Source organism: Gymnodraco acuticeps, unplaced genomic scaffold (assembly GCF_902827175.1).
Source record: "Gymnodraco acuticeps unplaced genomic scaffold, fGymAcu1.1, whole genome shotgun sequence".
Classification (NCBI taxonomy): domain Eukaryota; kingdom Metazoa; phylum Chordata; class Actinopteri; order Perciformes; family Bathydraconidae; genus Gymnodraco; species Gymnodraco acuticeps.
Window position 1 is genome coordinate 247209 of NW_022991393.1, and position 15641 is coordinate 262849.

A 15641-nucleotide genomic window follows, 5' to 3' on the forward strand; every position below is an offset into this window, starting at 1 on the left:
GCTGATACCAAACATACATTTTGGTATTTTGTCTTTCATTAATTAGACTACTTTTAAGAGAATTCATGCACATCTTCTTTTTTCTGGATGATACCCTCATAATGTCAGACAAAATAGTTTTACAATTTCCAAAATCAAGAGAGTCAGTAAAGCTCACTTTCACATACAGTATAGTCTCTTTGGTGCACCTTTGAGCTTAATCTTAAAGAAAAAAGCTTTCAATTTTCACATTTTAAACATCAGTGGACCAAAACAAATCTGTAATAATACAATGACCCTTTGTTGTCCTCTCATTTGACCTGAAATTAGATTAAAAAGTCATTATATGAGGCACATTTGGTGTTATTAAAGAAAGAATGGGGAAAGGGTATCTTTATGTTTGGGTTGGTCCTAGTGACGTCACTTACCATAAATACATCGGAAGCGAGTCAGAGCCGGACTACCACTTTATGTCTCTCTCTCTCTCTCGTACATATCCATCCGCAGAGACAATTGTTGAAACCATAATTTCTCAATGTATCAAAAAGGAACACCGACAAACTGAATTAAGAGAAATAAAAAATAAACGTTATCAACATTAATGTAACGTTTCCACATGTATGCAACGTTTCAACGTCTATGTACCGTTTTGGATCTGTTCGTGTTTTTATCTGATGTTACATAAACGCTGTTGTGTGTGATTTTAGAAAAAAAAAGCCATTTAGATTATTCTACCAGTAGTATAATTCATAACATATATTAATTGAAGAGATAAGGATCAATATTTGATTTTCTATGCTTACATTTAATCTAAAACACAGTTTCACTACTCAGTTTGGGGTCTATGTTGTCTGTCGGTAGAAGCTGAAAAATGAAAACCGGTAGGCGGATGAATACATCGAAAGAGGGTACTTCCTCTAGCTATAAGTACCGGCTCTTATTTTTACATTACCGGCATTACAGCACCACTGCCGGTCAGGTTTTCTTTAGTCGGTGGAAAAATCCACATTGAAGGGTATTTAACTTTTTTATTTATACCACTTGTTTACAAAATGCCTGGATATTCAGACAGAGACCGCGGCAGGGATAGAGACAGAGGGTAAGTACCTTTTTATTTCGGATGTTTTAGGCGAGTTTCGGCCTCGTGTGGTCGGTGGAAATAGATGACATAACACTTTTTTTAAAACGGGAAAAACGGTATCAAATAAAACAATATATGGTTTATTTTCCAGTCAATATGGAAGGAAACCGTTTATATTTGATGTGTTTCTTATAACCGGCGTTTTTCTAATTTGAAAAACCGTTGGTTGGTGGGTTTTATTTCCTCGTGCGGCCCGCGCCGGGGCCTGTTGTCTTTGGCCAGAGGCCTAGTGTTGGCCTCGTGTCCCGGCATTAGCTTCCTTTAGCATCACGGTGGCTAAGCTAACTCTTTAATAAGATATACTTTATTGATCCCAAATGTGGAAAATGTACAGCATTGTGTTAAAGCATTACACATAATTTACAAAATGATGAGTAGCACATATATACATTTAAACATCTCAAACTGGAAAACGGAACTAAACGAAAGGCCAAATTACAGCTATCACATTAAAGTAAGATTTTATTTATATAAAATGCGTACGGCATGGCGTATATACATTACATATTAATGTACAATGTGAAGAGAATGTTATAATATATTGGACTACATGACACTACAATCCCCAGACGAGGTCTTATTTAACAAAGATTTCCTTTTAAAACACCGGTTTGAGGCAGATAGTCGGCTTTTTTCCGCCATGTGGCAGCAATGAAAGCGTTCACAAAATGCCGGCTGTTTTTTTCCATTGTTCCTCTACTGGTTGAAAAGTATATGACAGCTTTACATTTCCCACAGAATGACGCAGTTAACACCAGTCTTTGTTCACTTGCTGTAAACGGACTATATGTGTGACTAAAACGGCGGATGTGTTTGCAGGTACGGTGGTGGCGGAGGACCCCCTCGTTTCGGCGGCGGTGGTGGTCGCGGAGGTGGAGGCGGTGGAGGGAAGTTCGGAAACCCCGGAGAAAGGCTGAGGAAGAAACAATGGAACATGGATGAGCTCCCTAAGTTTGAGAAGAACTTCTACCAACAGCATCCCGATGTTACCCGCAGGAACCCGGTATGTAGTCAGACAGCGTGGTTCGGTCCATGCAATGCAGTGTGACATAACTCCCTCATGCACGTGTTCAGGTTATGCAATGATCACTGAACCACATGACGTTTTTTTTCTTGCAGGCTGAAGTTGAAACATACAGACGGACCAAAATCATTACCATTAAGGGGAGAGATTGCCCAAATCCTATTGCCAATTTCCACGAAGCCAGCTTCCCATGTAAGTATACAATAAACCCATTTTCATATTTTTTTATTTTTTCTTATGAGACGCCAACGTTTTCCATTTCAATCCACCTAAACAATTTGTACTTTTAGTGAGTTGGTCAATTATTGTATTCTATCATCTTTATCTTGTACACTCTTTATTCTACATACACTATAGATATATATTTTCTGTTAAGTATAAATATTTTATTTTTTAAATCTTGTACAAAGCCTTAGAGATGCCAATCAATGTCCCACTTTGGGATTAATAAAATACATCTTATCTAAAGTCTAAATACATACATGCTTAGAAAGTTGTGGTGCATGTCAGAAATGTTTGCATACATTAATTTTTATTTATTTTCCCTTTCTCCAGCCTATGTGATGGATGTGATCAACAAAGCGGGCTGGACTGAACCAACACCCATCCAGGCTCAGGGCTGGCCTCTGGCTCTCAGTGGAAAGGATATGGTCGGCATTGCACAGACTGGCTCTGGCAAGACTCTTTCTGTAAGTTTAATATTCAGATAGTAAATCTCTATGACTGTTAACACTTGTTTAGCTCATAGCAGTGACTGTTAACACTTGTTTAGCTCATAGCAGTGACTGTTAACACTTGTTTAGCTCATAGCAGTGACTGTTAACGCTTGTTTAGCTCATAGCAGTGACTGTTAACACTTGTTTAGCTCATAGCAGTGACTGTTAACACTTGTTTAGCTCATAGCAGTGACTGTTAACGCTTGTTTAGCTCATAGCAGTGACTGTTAACACTTGTTTAGCTCATAGCAGTGACTGTTGTGTATTTTTCTCCACAGTATTTATTGCCTTCAATTGTCCACATCAACCACCAGCCTTTCCTGGAGCGTGGAGACGGACCCATTGTGAGTATTCCCAGAACTTCCCATGCTAATTACCTATAAATAGTTTGGATCACCCTTCCAAAAAGCGCTTTCTTTGTCTAAACAGTGACAGGGTGAGTTGTCGTTAGAAGGGAATATTAACCCATCGCTGTGGGTGAGATGGCAGCGACACTGGCTGACTAATCCCAATCAGTGATGAGACAAATTAAACAAGTAGCCTCAGGGTGCATCTCTGAATTTATTTTGAAGCATGCTTAAAGTTATTTTCCCTCTCTACAGTGCCTGGTGCTAGCCCCGACACGTGAGCTGGCTCAGCAGGTGCAACAGGTGGCAGCAGAATACGGCAGAGCTTCACGTCTGAAGTCCACATGTATCTATGGAGGCGCCCCGAAAGGACCCCAGATCCGTGACCTGGAAAGAGGTATTGTGTAGTTTTCAATCTAATAATACAAAAAATGTGTTTCCAATTGTCAGGGACCAAGCAGTAAGGCAATAGGAGTGGTTTAAATAAACTGTTTTTTTCAAGTTTACCGAAATATCATAAACTATAAGCAAAATCTCTAACGAGGCATATAAAAGAAAAATACTTCATATACACATGACATCATCTTAACAGGTGTTACCTGACAAACCAAGGAACCTCTACAGTGGCTTGGCAGTATGTAGAAGTCCCTCAGCCACGGCCTTTGTTGAGCTAGGAAAAAAATGTATGTTTAAAAAATGCTGTTCTCATGGTTACTCTTCTCATTGTAGGCGTGGAGATTTGCATCGCCACTCCTGGCAGGTTCATCGACTTCCTCGAGTCCGGAAAGACAAACCTCCGCCGCTGCACTTACCTCGTGCTGGACGAGGCCGACAGAATGCTGGACATGGGCTTCGAGCCACAGATCAGAAAGATCGTCGACCAAATCCGGGTACGTTTGGGAGGCCTAGAAGTAGGGTATCGAGTGGGCGGGGCCTATGCGGATCTTCCATTTAAAACTCAGTTAATGGGGCTCTCTCTCCCCCTCTCTCTTTGTCTTTCACTCTCTCCCTCTCTCTATAAATATATTTATAACTAGTTTAGCTTGTTCCAGATGTAGATAAAATAGCTAAGTCTTTTGCTCACCGGTCCGTCACAGCGGGTGGAGCTGCATGATTTGTGCTTCACACACGTTTCATTCAGCATCCTTAATAAGGAGTTAATCATTTGTATCACCCCTTCAAAAAAGCGCTTTCTTTGTCTAAACAGTGACAGGGTGAGTTGTCGTAGAAAGGGAATATTAACCCATCGCTGTGGGTGAGATGGCAGCGACACTGTGGCTGACTAATCCCAATCAGTGATGAGACAAACTGTATCTAGTTAAAGATTGAATATAAATGTCCAGTTATCCAAGAGAAGCTCTACATGGGACATGAATGCTTTGTTAGTTATGGAAACGTTGTACTAAATGTCTCTGTTTTCTCGCAGCCTGACCGTCAGACTCTCATGTGGAGTGCTACTTGGCCCAAAGAGGTCCGCCAGCTGGCAGAAGACTTCCTGAAGGAGTACGTCCAGATCAACGTCGGAGCGCTGCAGCTCAGTGCCAACCACAACATCCTGCAGATCGTGGACGTCTGCAACGACGGAGAGAAGGAAAACAAGTGAGTCATGGTGGACACAATAAAGGCCCCATTATTATCTAGTTATTAGTTGGTGCTGTAGAGTTCAGATCTCATTTATCATTCACTGCTTCCAAAGACATGTATTGATCCAACTATTTGGTGCCATTTATTAGTTTGCTAAATTTACTTGCCCATTTGGATCACCCTTCCAAAAAGCGCTTTCTTTGTCTAAACAGTGACAGGGTGAGTTGTCGTTAGAAGGGAATATTAACCCATCGCTGTGGGTGAGATGGCAGCGACACTGGCTGACTAATCTCAATCAGTGATGAGACAAACTGAACAAGTGGTTACTCTTAAAAACACTTGCGGTCTAAGTGAGACGGCATGCATTTAGGAAGTAGTGAGAGATACAAAAACTCGTGTAAAAATGCAAAGGAAACATTGGCTCTATATGTACTCGAGTTGACTGATACGTTGGTACTGACCGAGCTGCTGTCTTTGTTTCAGACTGATCCGCCTGCTCGAGGAAATCATGAGCGAGAAGGAGAACAAGACCATCATCTTTGTGGAGACCAAGAGGCGTTGTGATGATCTCACCAGGAGGATGAGAAAGGATGGGTAAGTGTTGAAATGAAAACACGTAACCCTTAGCTGAATGAGTGATGGACCCTAATATGACGGGGTAGTAATACAAAACTACAATTTCTTGAAATATAAATTCAAAATTTGAATGGCATGTTTTTTGAGGAATAGCTGGAATATGAAATGATAAAAAAATGTAATTGTACTTCAAGAAAACACCTCACCTGGTCAAAAAATACCCACTTATGCAGCTAAGGGTTAATCTCTATCTCTCCCCCCCCCTCTCTCATTGCCTGTTTTACTGACTTGTTCTTGCACGGACTAACGATGACACCCTCAATCTTTTTGTTTAGATGGCCTGGTATGGGAATCCATGGAGATAAAAGCCAGCAAGAGAGAGACTGGGTTCTCAATGGTAAGCTACTGCCTCATCGAATTCATCGAATAACTGTAGAATATACAATAAAACATCGTCTGAATGACCTTTTTTTTATTCTGTCTTTTTCAGAGTTCAAATACGGAAAGGCTCCGATTCTCATTGCCACCGATGTTGCCTCCAGGGGTTTAGGTCAGTATCCTCCCTGAACACTCGTCCACTTTTTAATGCATTTTTAAAAACAAGAGAGGAAAGTGTTTGCTTTCTGTAACTCCTTCTGCTTCTCTCTGAGTTTCTCCCCTGACCTGAAGGCGCAGTCTGTGTGGCAGGGCCTTGGCATGACAAGCCCAGGTTCTCCAGAGGGGGAAGGAGGATTCTTGGAGGTGTCCTGACTGGCGAGGCGCGGGTCTCCCAGTCGTGCAGATAGACACAGAGGTGACCAGGCCAAAAGAGCAGCATATAATAACGCGCTGGCCTGCCTAAAAACGGGGTGGGCGAGTTGAGGGCTGGCCACAGTTCCGCCCCCATAAAGCTCGTCTGTTCTCTGGCAATGGTTTGGACTGCTTCACACACCCAGGCTCTGTAACCGTCCCAGCTCAAAGCCCAGCTACACTGTCTCCTATTGTCTTGCATGTACCGTGCATCGCAAGCTGTTTGAGTCATTTGGAAGGTGCTTTCTGTTGCGTAGACTCGTTGTAAAGCATGGGTGGCGATTTTAACGTTGCAAGTTTCTTAAAAAAAACTTTCGAAGAGCAGTTCTGTCAGATCGATACCATACCTCTTCACCTCTGTAAATGACATGGCTTACTACTGGCGCTTTTGGTGACAGTGGGACATGCTCGTTGTTGGACACACTTGGACAAAATCCAAGCTCACACTCCTCCCTCGCCTGCGTTTTCAAAGTCATGTCGAGACCTGCCAACGAGAGACATTATGAGAACACTGGGTCTGGAAAAAAGCTTGGGATGCACTGTTTGTAGGCATCCTGCAAATTGGTTCAGATCAACAGACACTGCAGTGAGCTTTAGAGAGATGGGACCTTGCTGTAGTGCTAGTTCAGGCACACTAGGAGGCAGTAATGAGTCAGTGTTTTGGGCGTGTGCTGCAATGGGAATGGACTAGTGAATGCATACTCCAGAAAATGGTAAGACTTCTGATCCATTCTTTCTGAGGGTGGTCTGCCAGTGAGGGGGAGGGTTTTTATTTTATTATCCCACTGGATTGGAAGCCAATGGAGTGTGCATCGGTTCTCTTTTCCCACCGTAGTCTCCCCAAAGAGTTTTTTTACTAAGCTTTGTGGATATTAGCCAGCCGTTTCTCTACCTCATGACCTCCACTAACTTTTTGTTTTTGATCTGGTTGTTGTGGTGGCGCTGGCACACGTCTCTTTGTGTGCTGTCCTGCTTTTCCTTTATGCCACACCGCAACACAATCTTACAGATGTGGAAGATGTGAAATTTGTCATCAACTTTGACTACCCCAACAACTCTGAGGACTATATCCACCGCATTGGCAGAACGGCTCGTAGCCAAAAGACAGGCACGGCCTACACCTTCTTCACTCCGAACAACATGCGCCAGGCTAGTGATCTCATCGCTGTGCTCCGCGAAGCCAACCAGGCCATCAACCCCAAGCTCCTCCAGATGGCGGAAGACAGAGGAGGTAAATCCAATTGGTGAGATACAGAAACTGTGCTGTGAAGTGCAGCCACTCTCTTTCTGCTGCGCTTTGCTCTGGGACTTTCGAGGGGCTTTTTATTCACTTCTATTTCACTATTTCTGGTCAAATTGTCCCAAAACAATATCTGGTTCTAAACACTTCATTGAACTAAAAGTGCGCATAGATACTACTTGTGTTTAATGCTTCACAAACTTAAATGCTCTTCATCCAGTAGACTTGTAATGTTTGACATAGATCTGATTTATTTTAAATTATACTTAAGATGACAAGTATATCAAGTCACCCTTCAAACATATAGAAGAATCGCTTAAGAAACATCAGCCTCCCGCCACTATGCCTGTCTGTCAGAGTGACTGAGTATAATCCAGTGGACGCTAAGATTGACCCGGCTTTAGGAAACAGGGATGCCCGAAAACAATGGACAACTTTGTGCCGCAAAGACCGGAACAAATAAACCTGTTTACTCACTCGTCAGTACGTTTTGTGGACAAGCCCTAATTATAATCTTTAATCAGATTAGTGTCGCAAAGAAACGGCTAACTCTCATAACACTTTCTCTAGTTGCACTTAAGCAACGGTATGGCACATAAGTAAAATGTTTAATTAGCGTTACAGTCTAAGGAGATTGGAAACGAACATGGGACCTGATATTTTTGGGACAATTCAACCACCAACAAATATTTGAATGCCACATGTGTTTGAAAACAAAATGGCTGTCTCTTTCTTAAACCTCCTGTTCTTTCTCTCTCCCTGCAGGGGGGGGTCGTTCAAGGGGCGGTCGAGGTGGTGATTACAGGGACGACCGGCGGGATAGGTATTCTGGGAGACGTGACTTTGGCAGTTTTAGGGACCGGGATAGCGGTAGCAGAGGATACGACAACGGACCAAGCAAACCTTTTGGCGGCAGCAGCAGCAGCAGTTCACAGAACGGCGGCTATGGAGGAAACGGCAGCAGCGTTAGCGGTGGTGGTGGCGCCGCGGCGGCTAACGGCTACAGCGGAGGAGGAGGAGCCGGGTACAACGGAAACGGACAGTCCAACTTTAACACCCCGCCCGGAGCCTTCGGTGGCCAGAACTTCCAGGCCCAGCCCTTCCTAGCTAAAGCCCCACAACTAGCCGGGCACCCCCCCTTCCCCTTCCCCCAGAACCAGGCTCCTCCTCAGCAGCACCCCCCACCGCTGGTGCCGTACCCCATGCCTCCTCAATTCTCGCAGTAAAATAGCACACACTTGAAAGAAAGTAATTTATTGCTTTTTTTGTCTTTTAAGTTCGCCACACTTGATCCACATTTTTTTTGTATTTCCACGACAGGGTTACAGACGACATCAACCTCTTATCGAGCCTTTTTAAGATCTGCAGTGCAGCGTTAGTGGTGTTGCACACTTTTCTTTCCCCCTATTACTATTTAATTTGTTACATTCCTCAGTAATGTTTAGCTTTGTTTTGTATGGTAATTACAAAATGTATTGGTTTTTTCTTGTATCCTGAAAGTGATGTTAAGCTCCTAACTTGGAAGTGCACTGCATGATCTTTCAAAAATAAAACATAAAAAGAGATTTTCTGTTTCTGTGTTTTCTGCTAGTTACAATGTCTCCCTATATCATTGCGCCACTGGTACTACCTTCACTGTCCACCAGGTGTCAAGTCACTGGTACTACCTTCACTGTCCACCAGGTGTCAAGTCACTGGTACTACCTTCACTGTCCACCAGGTGTCAAGTCACTGGTACTACCTTCACTGTCCACCAGGTGTCAAACTACACATGCATAATCACCTTTAATTTATATATATATATATATACAGTCTATGACATGTGTCAAACTCAAGGCCCGGGGGCCAAGTCAGGCACGTGGTGGATTTAATTTCTAATTACTATTAGATCTGGCCTGCCGGTATATTGCACGCACACCTTCACTCCATCCTGAGGGTCTCCTCAGCTCAGAGCCTGAGCCCAAACATTGATCTTGCACCCAAGATGAGATGCCAAGTATCTGAGCTAGCATCACAGAGCAGCAACCTGAGTTTAATGGATGCTTCCTTCTGCACTTTCTCTCACGACAGCAGGGCATGTTTGGTTTTCTCTTTGAGGGGAATAGTTTTGTTGAAGCTGTTGTTGGCCTGTGGGAAAATGTAATAAGAAATGACTCTGTAAAAGCTGCAGATAGAGCCATAAGAAATGAATGCAACTGATTATTTAATGTTTAATGTTTTTATAGGCAATCATTTAAGCTTTGTTAGTTCCAGGTTTAATATGTGCAATAAGTTCATTTCAATAAGTTCTGCAATAAACATTCAACCAGTCCGGCCCTCGACTAGTACCCATTTTATTTTTATTTTGGCCCACTGTGTGTTTGAGTTTGACCCCCTGCTCTGATAATCACTTACAAGTTCCCAGGGTTCCTTAAGCAATAAAACATGGAGGTTATATTAACATATTTATACTCGATTTACTATATTTATGTGGGTACCCCATGCCTCCTCAGTTCTCGCAGTAAAACGCACACACTTGAAAGAAAGTAATTTATTGCTGCTTTTTTTGTCTTTTAAGTTCTCCACACTTGATCCAAAGCAAGTTTATTTATAGAGCTCTTTTCAACACAAGACAATTCAAAGTGCTTTACAAAAATAAAAGACGTGACACTTGTTCGACACTTTTATCCAAAGCAACTTACATACATTCAATACAGTGGGCAATCCCTACAGGGACAATTTGGGGTGAGTCTCAGGGACACAACGACATGCTGACTGCAGTGGGATTCGAACCAGTGCCCGTGTGATCTGAAGATTAGCGCACTACCCACTGAGCCACACCCTCCCATTAAGAGCATAAAAGGCATTAGAAACATTAAATGTAAACAGTTGTGTTTTGTATTAGGTAATTACAAATGTATTGGTTTTTCTTGTATCCTGAAAGTGACGTTAAGCTCCTAACTTGGAAGTGCACTGCATGATCTTTCAAAAAACATTTTCGGCTTAGTTGAGGCACCCTCCGCAAGGTGAGGCCCCCTACGCGAGGTGAGGCCCCCTCCGCGAGGTGAGCCCCCTCCGCGAGGTGAGGCCCCCTACGCGAGGTGAGGCCCCCTACGCGAGGTGAGGCCCCCTCCGCGAGGTGAGCCCCCTCCGCGAGGTGAGGCCCCCTCCGCGAGGTGAGCCCCCTCCGCGAGGTGAGCCCCCTCCGCGAGGTGAGCCCCCTTCGCGAGGTGAGGCCCCCTCCGCGAGGTGAGGCCCCACGCAGTCTGCATGATCGGCCTGTAGGGAGGGACGGCCCTGCTCTCCAGAGCCTGTATGGTTGTCTCCTTATATAATTAAATCCCTGGTACTACCTACACTGTCCACCAGGTGTCATATTACACATGCGTAATCACTTCCAAGTGATGCTTCGAAACAACATTTGGTTATTTTAAAACCAAAAGATGTTCACTCTTAACTTGATATAAAACTGAAACACTAGATATCTTCATATTTTAGAGACTAAAAATGGACCTTTATGCAATGCAAATTATTTGAATGCATGTGCACAATCAATAACTTAACTGAAATTATGAGGTACTTATACTTCACCTGTGTACTTCCACTTTATACACATTTATACAACTACATTTATTTGCCATTTTTAGTTAGTATTATACCAATTATTCACACCATTAAAACATAAAACATCTAAATTATGTCTGCAATTAAGATCCCTGGCAGTATTAAAGCTAGCTCCACCTTTTCCATCTGCAATACGAATGATTCACATATTAATGCATGCTTATAATTCAATAAAAGTATCTAAGCCTGATTTGATGCTAATACTTGATTGCTTTAGGTATTGGGATAGCAGCCCTTTCCCTTGAGTTAAAGTATTGAAACATTTTTGGTTTCACTACTTTAACAATTTTTACATTTGAACAAACAAATGTACTTACACACACCCTTAACTTGCACTAGTACTAAAATGGCTTACACATAAAACAAATTAATTAGACAATATTCCTAATTTCCTTTCAGAGGCGGCGGCCCACATTCCCGTCCCTCATAATGTTCATACGTTTCCTTCTGAACAAAGTCCTGCTGTTTGCCCTTAGCGATGTCTGTCAGTCTGTCTAGACCAGGGGTGCCCAACCTTTTTTGAACCGAGAGCTACTTTTAAAGTTGCCAGTCTGCCGAGATCTACCAGTCCATAGAGAGGCGTAGCCATTACTGACAGCCTCCTACCAGGTCAATACACACTTCTACTTGTATAAAACTGACCTTTGTACAATTAATACTTCCTAAAATACTGCAGATCCTTTATCTTACCTCTTTCTAATCAACACACATACAAGTATTTAACTGAAGTTACACAACAGTGTTGTTGATACAGAGTTGGAGTTTATTCACACGTCACTACAGTGGGTAATGTTTTCAAGAAACATTGAACAGTGCTGCCACATATGACACAAAAAGAAAGAAAAGACTCTGAACCCTTTCTTTGCCATTATATAAAAATAGTGTTGCTACAAAAGTATAAATGAGGCTTACTAATAAGACAACTCAGATCTGAAGCTACACAATAAAAAAGACAATTAATAGAATCAAACCCTTTTTTTGTTGCATTTTAGTAGATTATAAAAATAAATGCCTTTAAAATAGGATGCAAGCAACACTAGTTTCTTAACCTGAATTGATGATAGACTATAATCAATTTAAACAGAACAGATCTTAATGTTTGCATTCTTATACCATTTTGTACAATAATTATAATGAATAAGTTCAAACAAACTAAAACTTACAGCTGATTAATAACGGTATCTAACTTGAGTTTTCATCATATCAAAAACCTGTAGAAATGCTTCTGTTATTTTTACTGTCCCCAAAAAGCGCGTCGGCAGCCTCGTGGCTCGAAGTCCAAACGTTTGGCTTCGTTTTGAAGTCTGTTTGAAGTCCTTTGGATATATTCCAAGTGCATTAAGTTTCCCGCTAAAAGGGACTTCGATGTCTCTAACATCTTTGCAGAATATTTGAACTTTTGGACACTCCTAAAGACATGAAGTAAAGTTAATTTCTCCTCCAAACACTTAGTGCAAACATCTGGAATATTAGCAGACATATGATGAAGTATTACTTTAATTTAAGTTAAAGATCGGACACCACTTCCACCACTGCATGTAGACAGTCCCTTTAATAGCAGCTCTCTTTGGATCCAGGTTGTGACGACACACACACACACACACACACACACACACACACACACACACACACACACACACACACACACACACACATTGAGCCATCATTGCAGTAAACTCCTGAAACTCATACCCCTTAATCACCCTCCATGTGCAATAAACGTGACTGTATAGGCCTACGTGATGTAATTCCTGTGAATGTGCAGCTGATCCCAGGTCAGATCTCAGAGGCGGCTGAGGGTGCGGTTCTCCTCGATGCTATCTGCATATGTACAGAACCTGGAAGTATGAGAGGAACGCTCGCTGTGTAAATACTTTCTGTTTCTTCCTCCAGACATGCACCAGCCTCACCCAGCTGATGACAGACCCGTTTACTTCGAAAATAGCTTTTCAGTTTCTCTGTTTCCATTGTAGTATGAAGGTGATCTGAAGTGTCCCAGGTGAGTCGTGATGTGTGCGTTAGTTCAGAGGTGAGAGTGCTTATCTGGGATGGATTGCACAATTTCAACAGGTGGGTCGTGCTTGATCGAAGTACACAGGTGGTGACCATAACACCTGTAACATGTAATGCTAACCATCAACAGAGTGGTGCAGGAATGAGTCTTAAAGGATTTTACAACTTCCCTCGTCTGAATGTGTTATTGGTTGTTAGCCTGTGGGGAGATGATGTGCTCAGGTGTGTGTGTGTGTGTGTGTGTGTGTGTGTGTGTGTGTGTGTGTGTGTGTGTGTGTGTGTGTGTGTGTGTGTGTGTGTGTGTGTGTGTGTGTGTGTGTGTGCGTGTGTGTGTGTGTGTGTGTGTGTGTGTGTGCGCGCATGTGTCTGTCTGCACAGAGCATCTGTTTGTTCATGAGGGTTAGTGTAGGGCAGAGGTGCCCAGTACGTCGACCGCGGGCGACCGGTCGACCGCGGGGGCAATGCTGGTAGATCGCGAGTCATTCATTAAAAAAAAAAATCCAGTTCCGTTCAAATAGACTAAACAGGTTTTGATCCCTCCTCCCTTGGCCTCCCTGCCACTTAATTCAGGAGTTTACTTGATTGACAGAAAAAGCGACCTATCGCTTTCCAGTCTGTTAACCCAGAATGCAAAGCGATACAAAATCAGTCAAGTGCCGGGAAAACTCAAATTAAGTTAAAGAGACAAACAACAAAATGAGTGCGGGACCGAGCAAGAAGCTAAAGACAAACCACTTCCACCCAGAATGGGAGGAAGAATATTTGTTTGTGATGTCACATTCAAAGGTTATTTGCCTTATTTGTAAAGCAAGCGTCGCTCTGCCAAAGAAAGGTAACGTGGAGAGGCATTATCGGAGTGTTCACAAGGCATATGACAGCGACTTCCCTCCGAGTAGCGAGTTGAGAAAGGTCATGAATTATTGCTACACAAATATTATCTCGCAGTCTTAGTGTCGCCAACTCGTTTCTAACATGCAAAAAGACAAACAAATGTCGGTGTATTTTCGATCTTTCCAATCGAGACGAGATCTCTCTCCCGTCTGTGCGCGAGGGGGCGGGGCAGTTTACACACACGCGGCTGCTACAAGCAGCAACACACGGAGGAGATGGCGGAGACAAGCGCTCCAAGGTGTGGTTACATGTTACCCGTCTTGAGGCGGACAATGCTTCTTGCCAAGAGAGTTCAGCATGTGAGGGCGGTAACACGAGCAGTGTGTCTAAACATTTAGCAAAAGTGCTCCACATCCAGACGGAGGAATGCACCGGGTTCCACTGTCTTTCTAGCAGCTCTGTAGCCCCATCCACGAGTAACGTTTCCACGTCAGGTGTTATGTATGCTAGCAGCAACACACGCAGTTAACTCAATGATTCAAACATGGGTTAATGATTAGAGGAAACTGAGTTACTCTTTATTTAAAGTTTCAGCTATTCTGTTTACAGTTCTGTCATCAGATTATTTAATACGATTTGTTAAAACATTGTTGTTTCTTTTGATGTGAAATATTATTTTTATTTAATTTAAATAAAAAGCAATGTTAGTTTTGTTCACAATTTGTTAATTTAAATATATATGTATTTTTGAATCAAGTATTCATCTTTATTGTCTTCATTGTTAGTTTCCACATGCCTAAAACAACCTCAAGCTAAATCTACAAGTTAATGGCTAAGCAAGAGCGTTTGAGAAATTGTGCAAGGCATACAGTAATAGTCTGAATAGTCGATTAATCGTTTCATTAATCGATAGATTAATCGATTATCAAATTAGTCGTTTGTTGCAGCCCTATTATCCCATGTATAAATAAAACGTGTTATTCAGCAACCCTTGCAATTTGGGATTTTATTTTTGGTTGGTAGACCTCGGTGAGCTGGTCATTTCAAAAGTAGCTCACCAGCCCAAAAAGTGTGGGCACCCCTGGTGTAGGGTCTCTAAAGTGGTGTAGAAATGATTATTAACGTCCGAAATGCAGCTTTTTGTTGCAGTCTTGACTGTAAGGAAGCCTGGAGGGACCAACGAGCGGTGCAGGAACGAGTCTTAAACCCTGAGTCAGCATTTGCTGGGAAATCCCATAGGCTTTTTGTCCAGGGGACCAGATGCTGCCTTCAGGGTCCACTAGAGAAACACAACATCCCAGCACCACTCTATTAAAACCTCATTAGAGAGACTTTGCAAAGTCTTCAAAAGTGTTTCAACAATTATAGTGATTGTTTTTGTTGTGTCCCACGTTTTTATGAATGAACCATCCTCTCACTTTTCTGATGTTATTCCAACTTCCCTGATAGCCCTTCTTTATTATGTACGTTATCCTAAGAGTCAGTAGTACATTTAAAAAACGCCTGCAAAACCCATGCATTCAAATCTCCCAAAAAGTGCTAAATGATTAGCTTCATACTTTAAGTGCAGAAACTAAAAGTACTTCTTATTCAGAAGTATGAAGTACAAGTACCTCAAAATTGTGCGTGAATACAGTTCCTGAATATATGTACTTAGTTACTCTGTGACATTACTGCCACTTAAATATTACACCTGCAATAAATACCTTTAGTTATTTATTTTCTTTCAGACGTGTCATTTGAATTCATTGTTATTAAAACACATATCAATATAGCAGCGTTGAGTACAAAGGTCAAG

General features: G+C 42.3%; 1 protein-coding gene and 1 non-coding gene across 3 annotated transcripts; both read left to right on the plus strand.

Moving 5' to 3' along the window:
- Positions 1-916: 916 nt before the first annotated feature.
- Positions 917-8961, plus strand: ddx5 (DEAD (Asp-Glu-Ala-Asp) box helicase 5). 2 transcript variants are annotated; one of them, XM_034241371.1, is made up of 13 exons: positions 917-1078; positions 1940-2123; positions 2240-2336; positions 2700-2833; positions 3139-3204; positions 3463-3604; positions 3937-4097; positions 4634-4806; positions 5275-5385; positions 5703-5764; positions 5858-5917; positions 7166-7387; positions 8162-8961. In XM_034241371.1, the coding sequence occupies exons 1-13, from the start codon at positions 1032-1034 to the stop codon at positions 8620-8622; spliced, it is 1920 nt and encodes a 639-aa protein (XP_034097262.1). In that variant the 5' UTR covers positions 917-1031; the 3' UTR covers positions 8623-8961. The 2 variants fall into 2 exon arrangements, with proteins under 2 accessions (XP_034097262.1, XP_034097263.1); XM_034241372.1 differs by having other exon boundaries at positions 918-1078; positions 7166-7400; positions 8162-8491.
- LOC117563189 lies at positions 7730-7857 on the plus strand. The gene has a single exon (XR_004571668.1). It is a non-coding gene; the product is annotated as a small nucleolar RNA SNORA65 (small nucleolar RNA).
- Positions 8962-15641: the final 6680 nt, after the last annotated feature.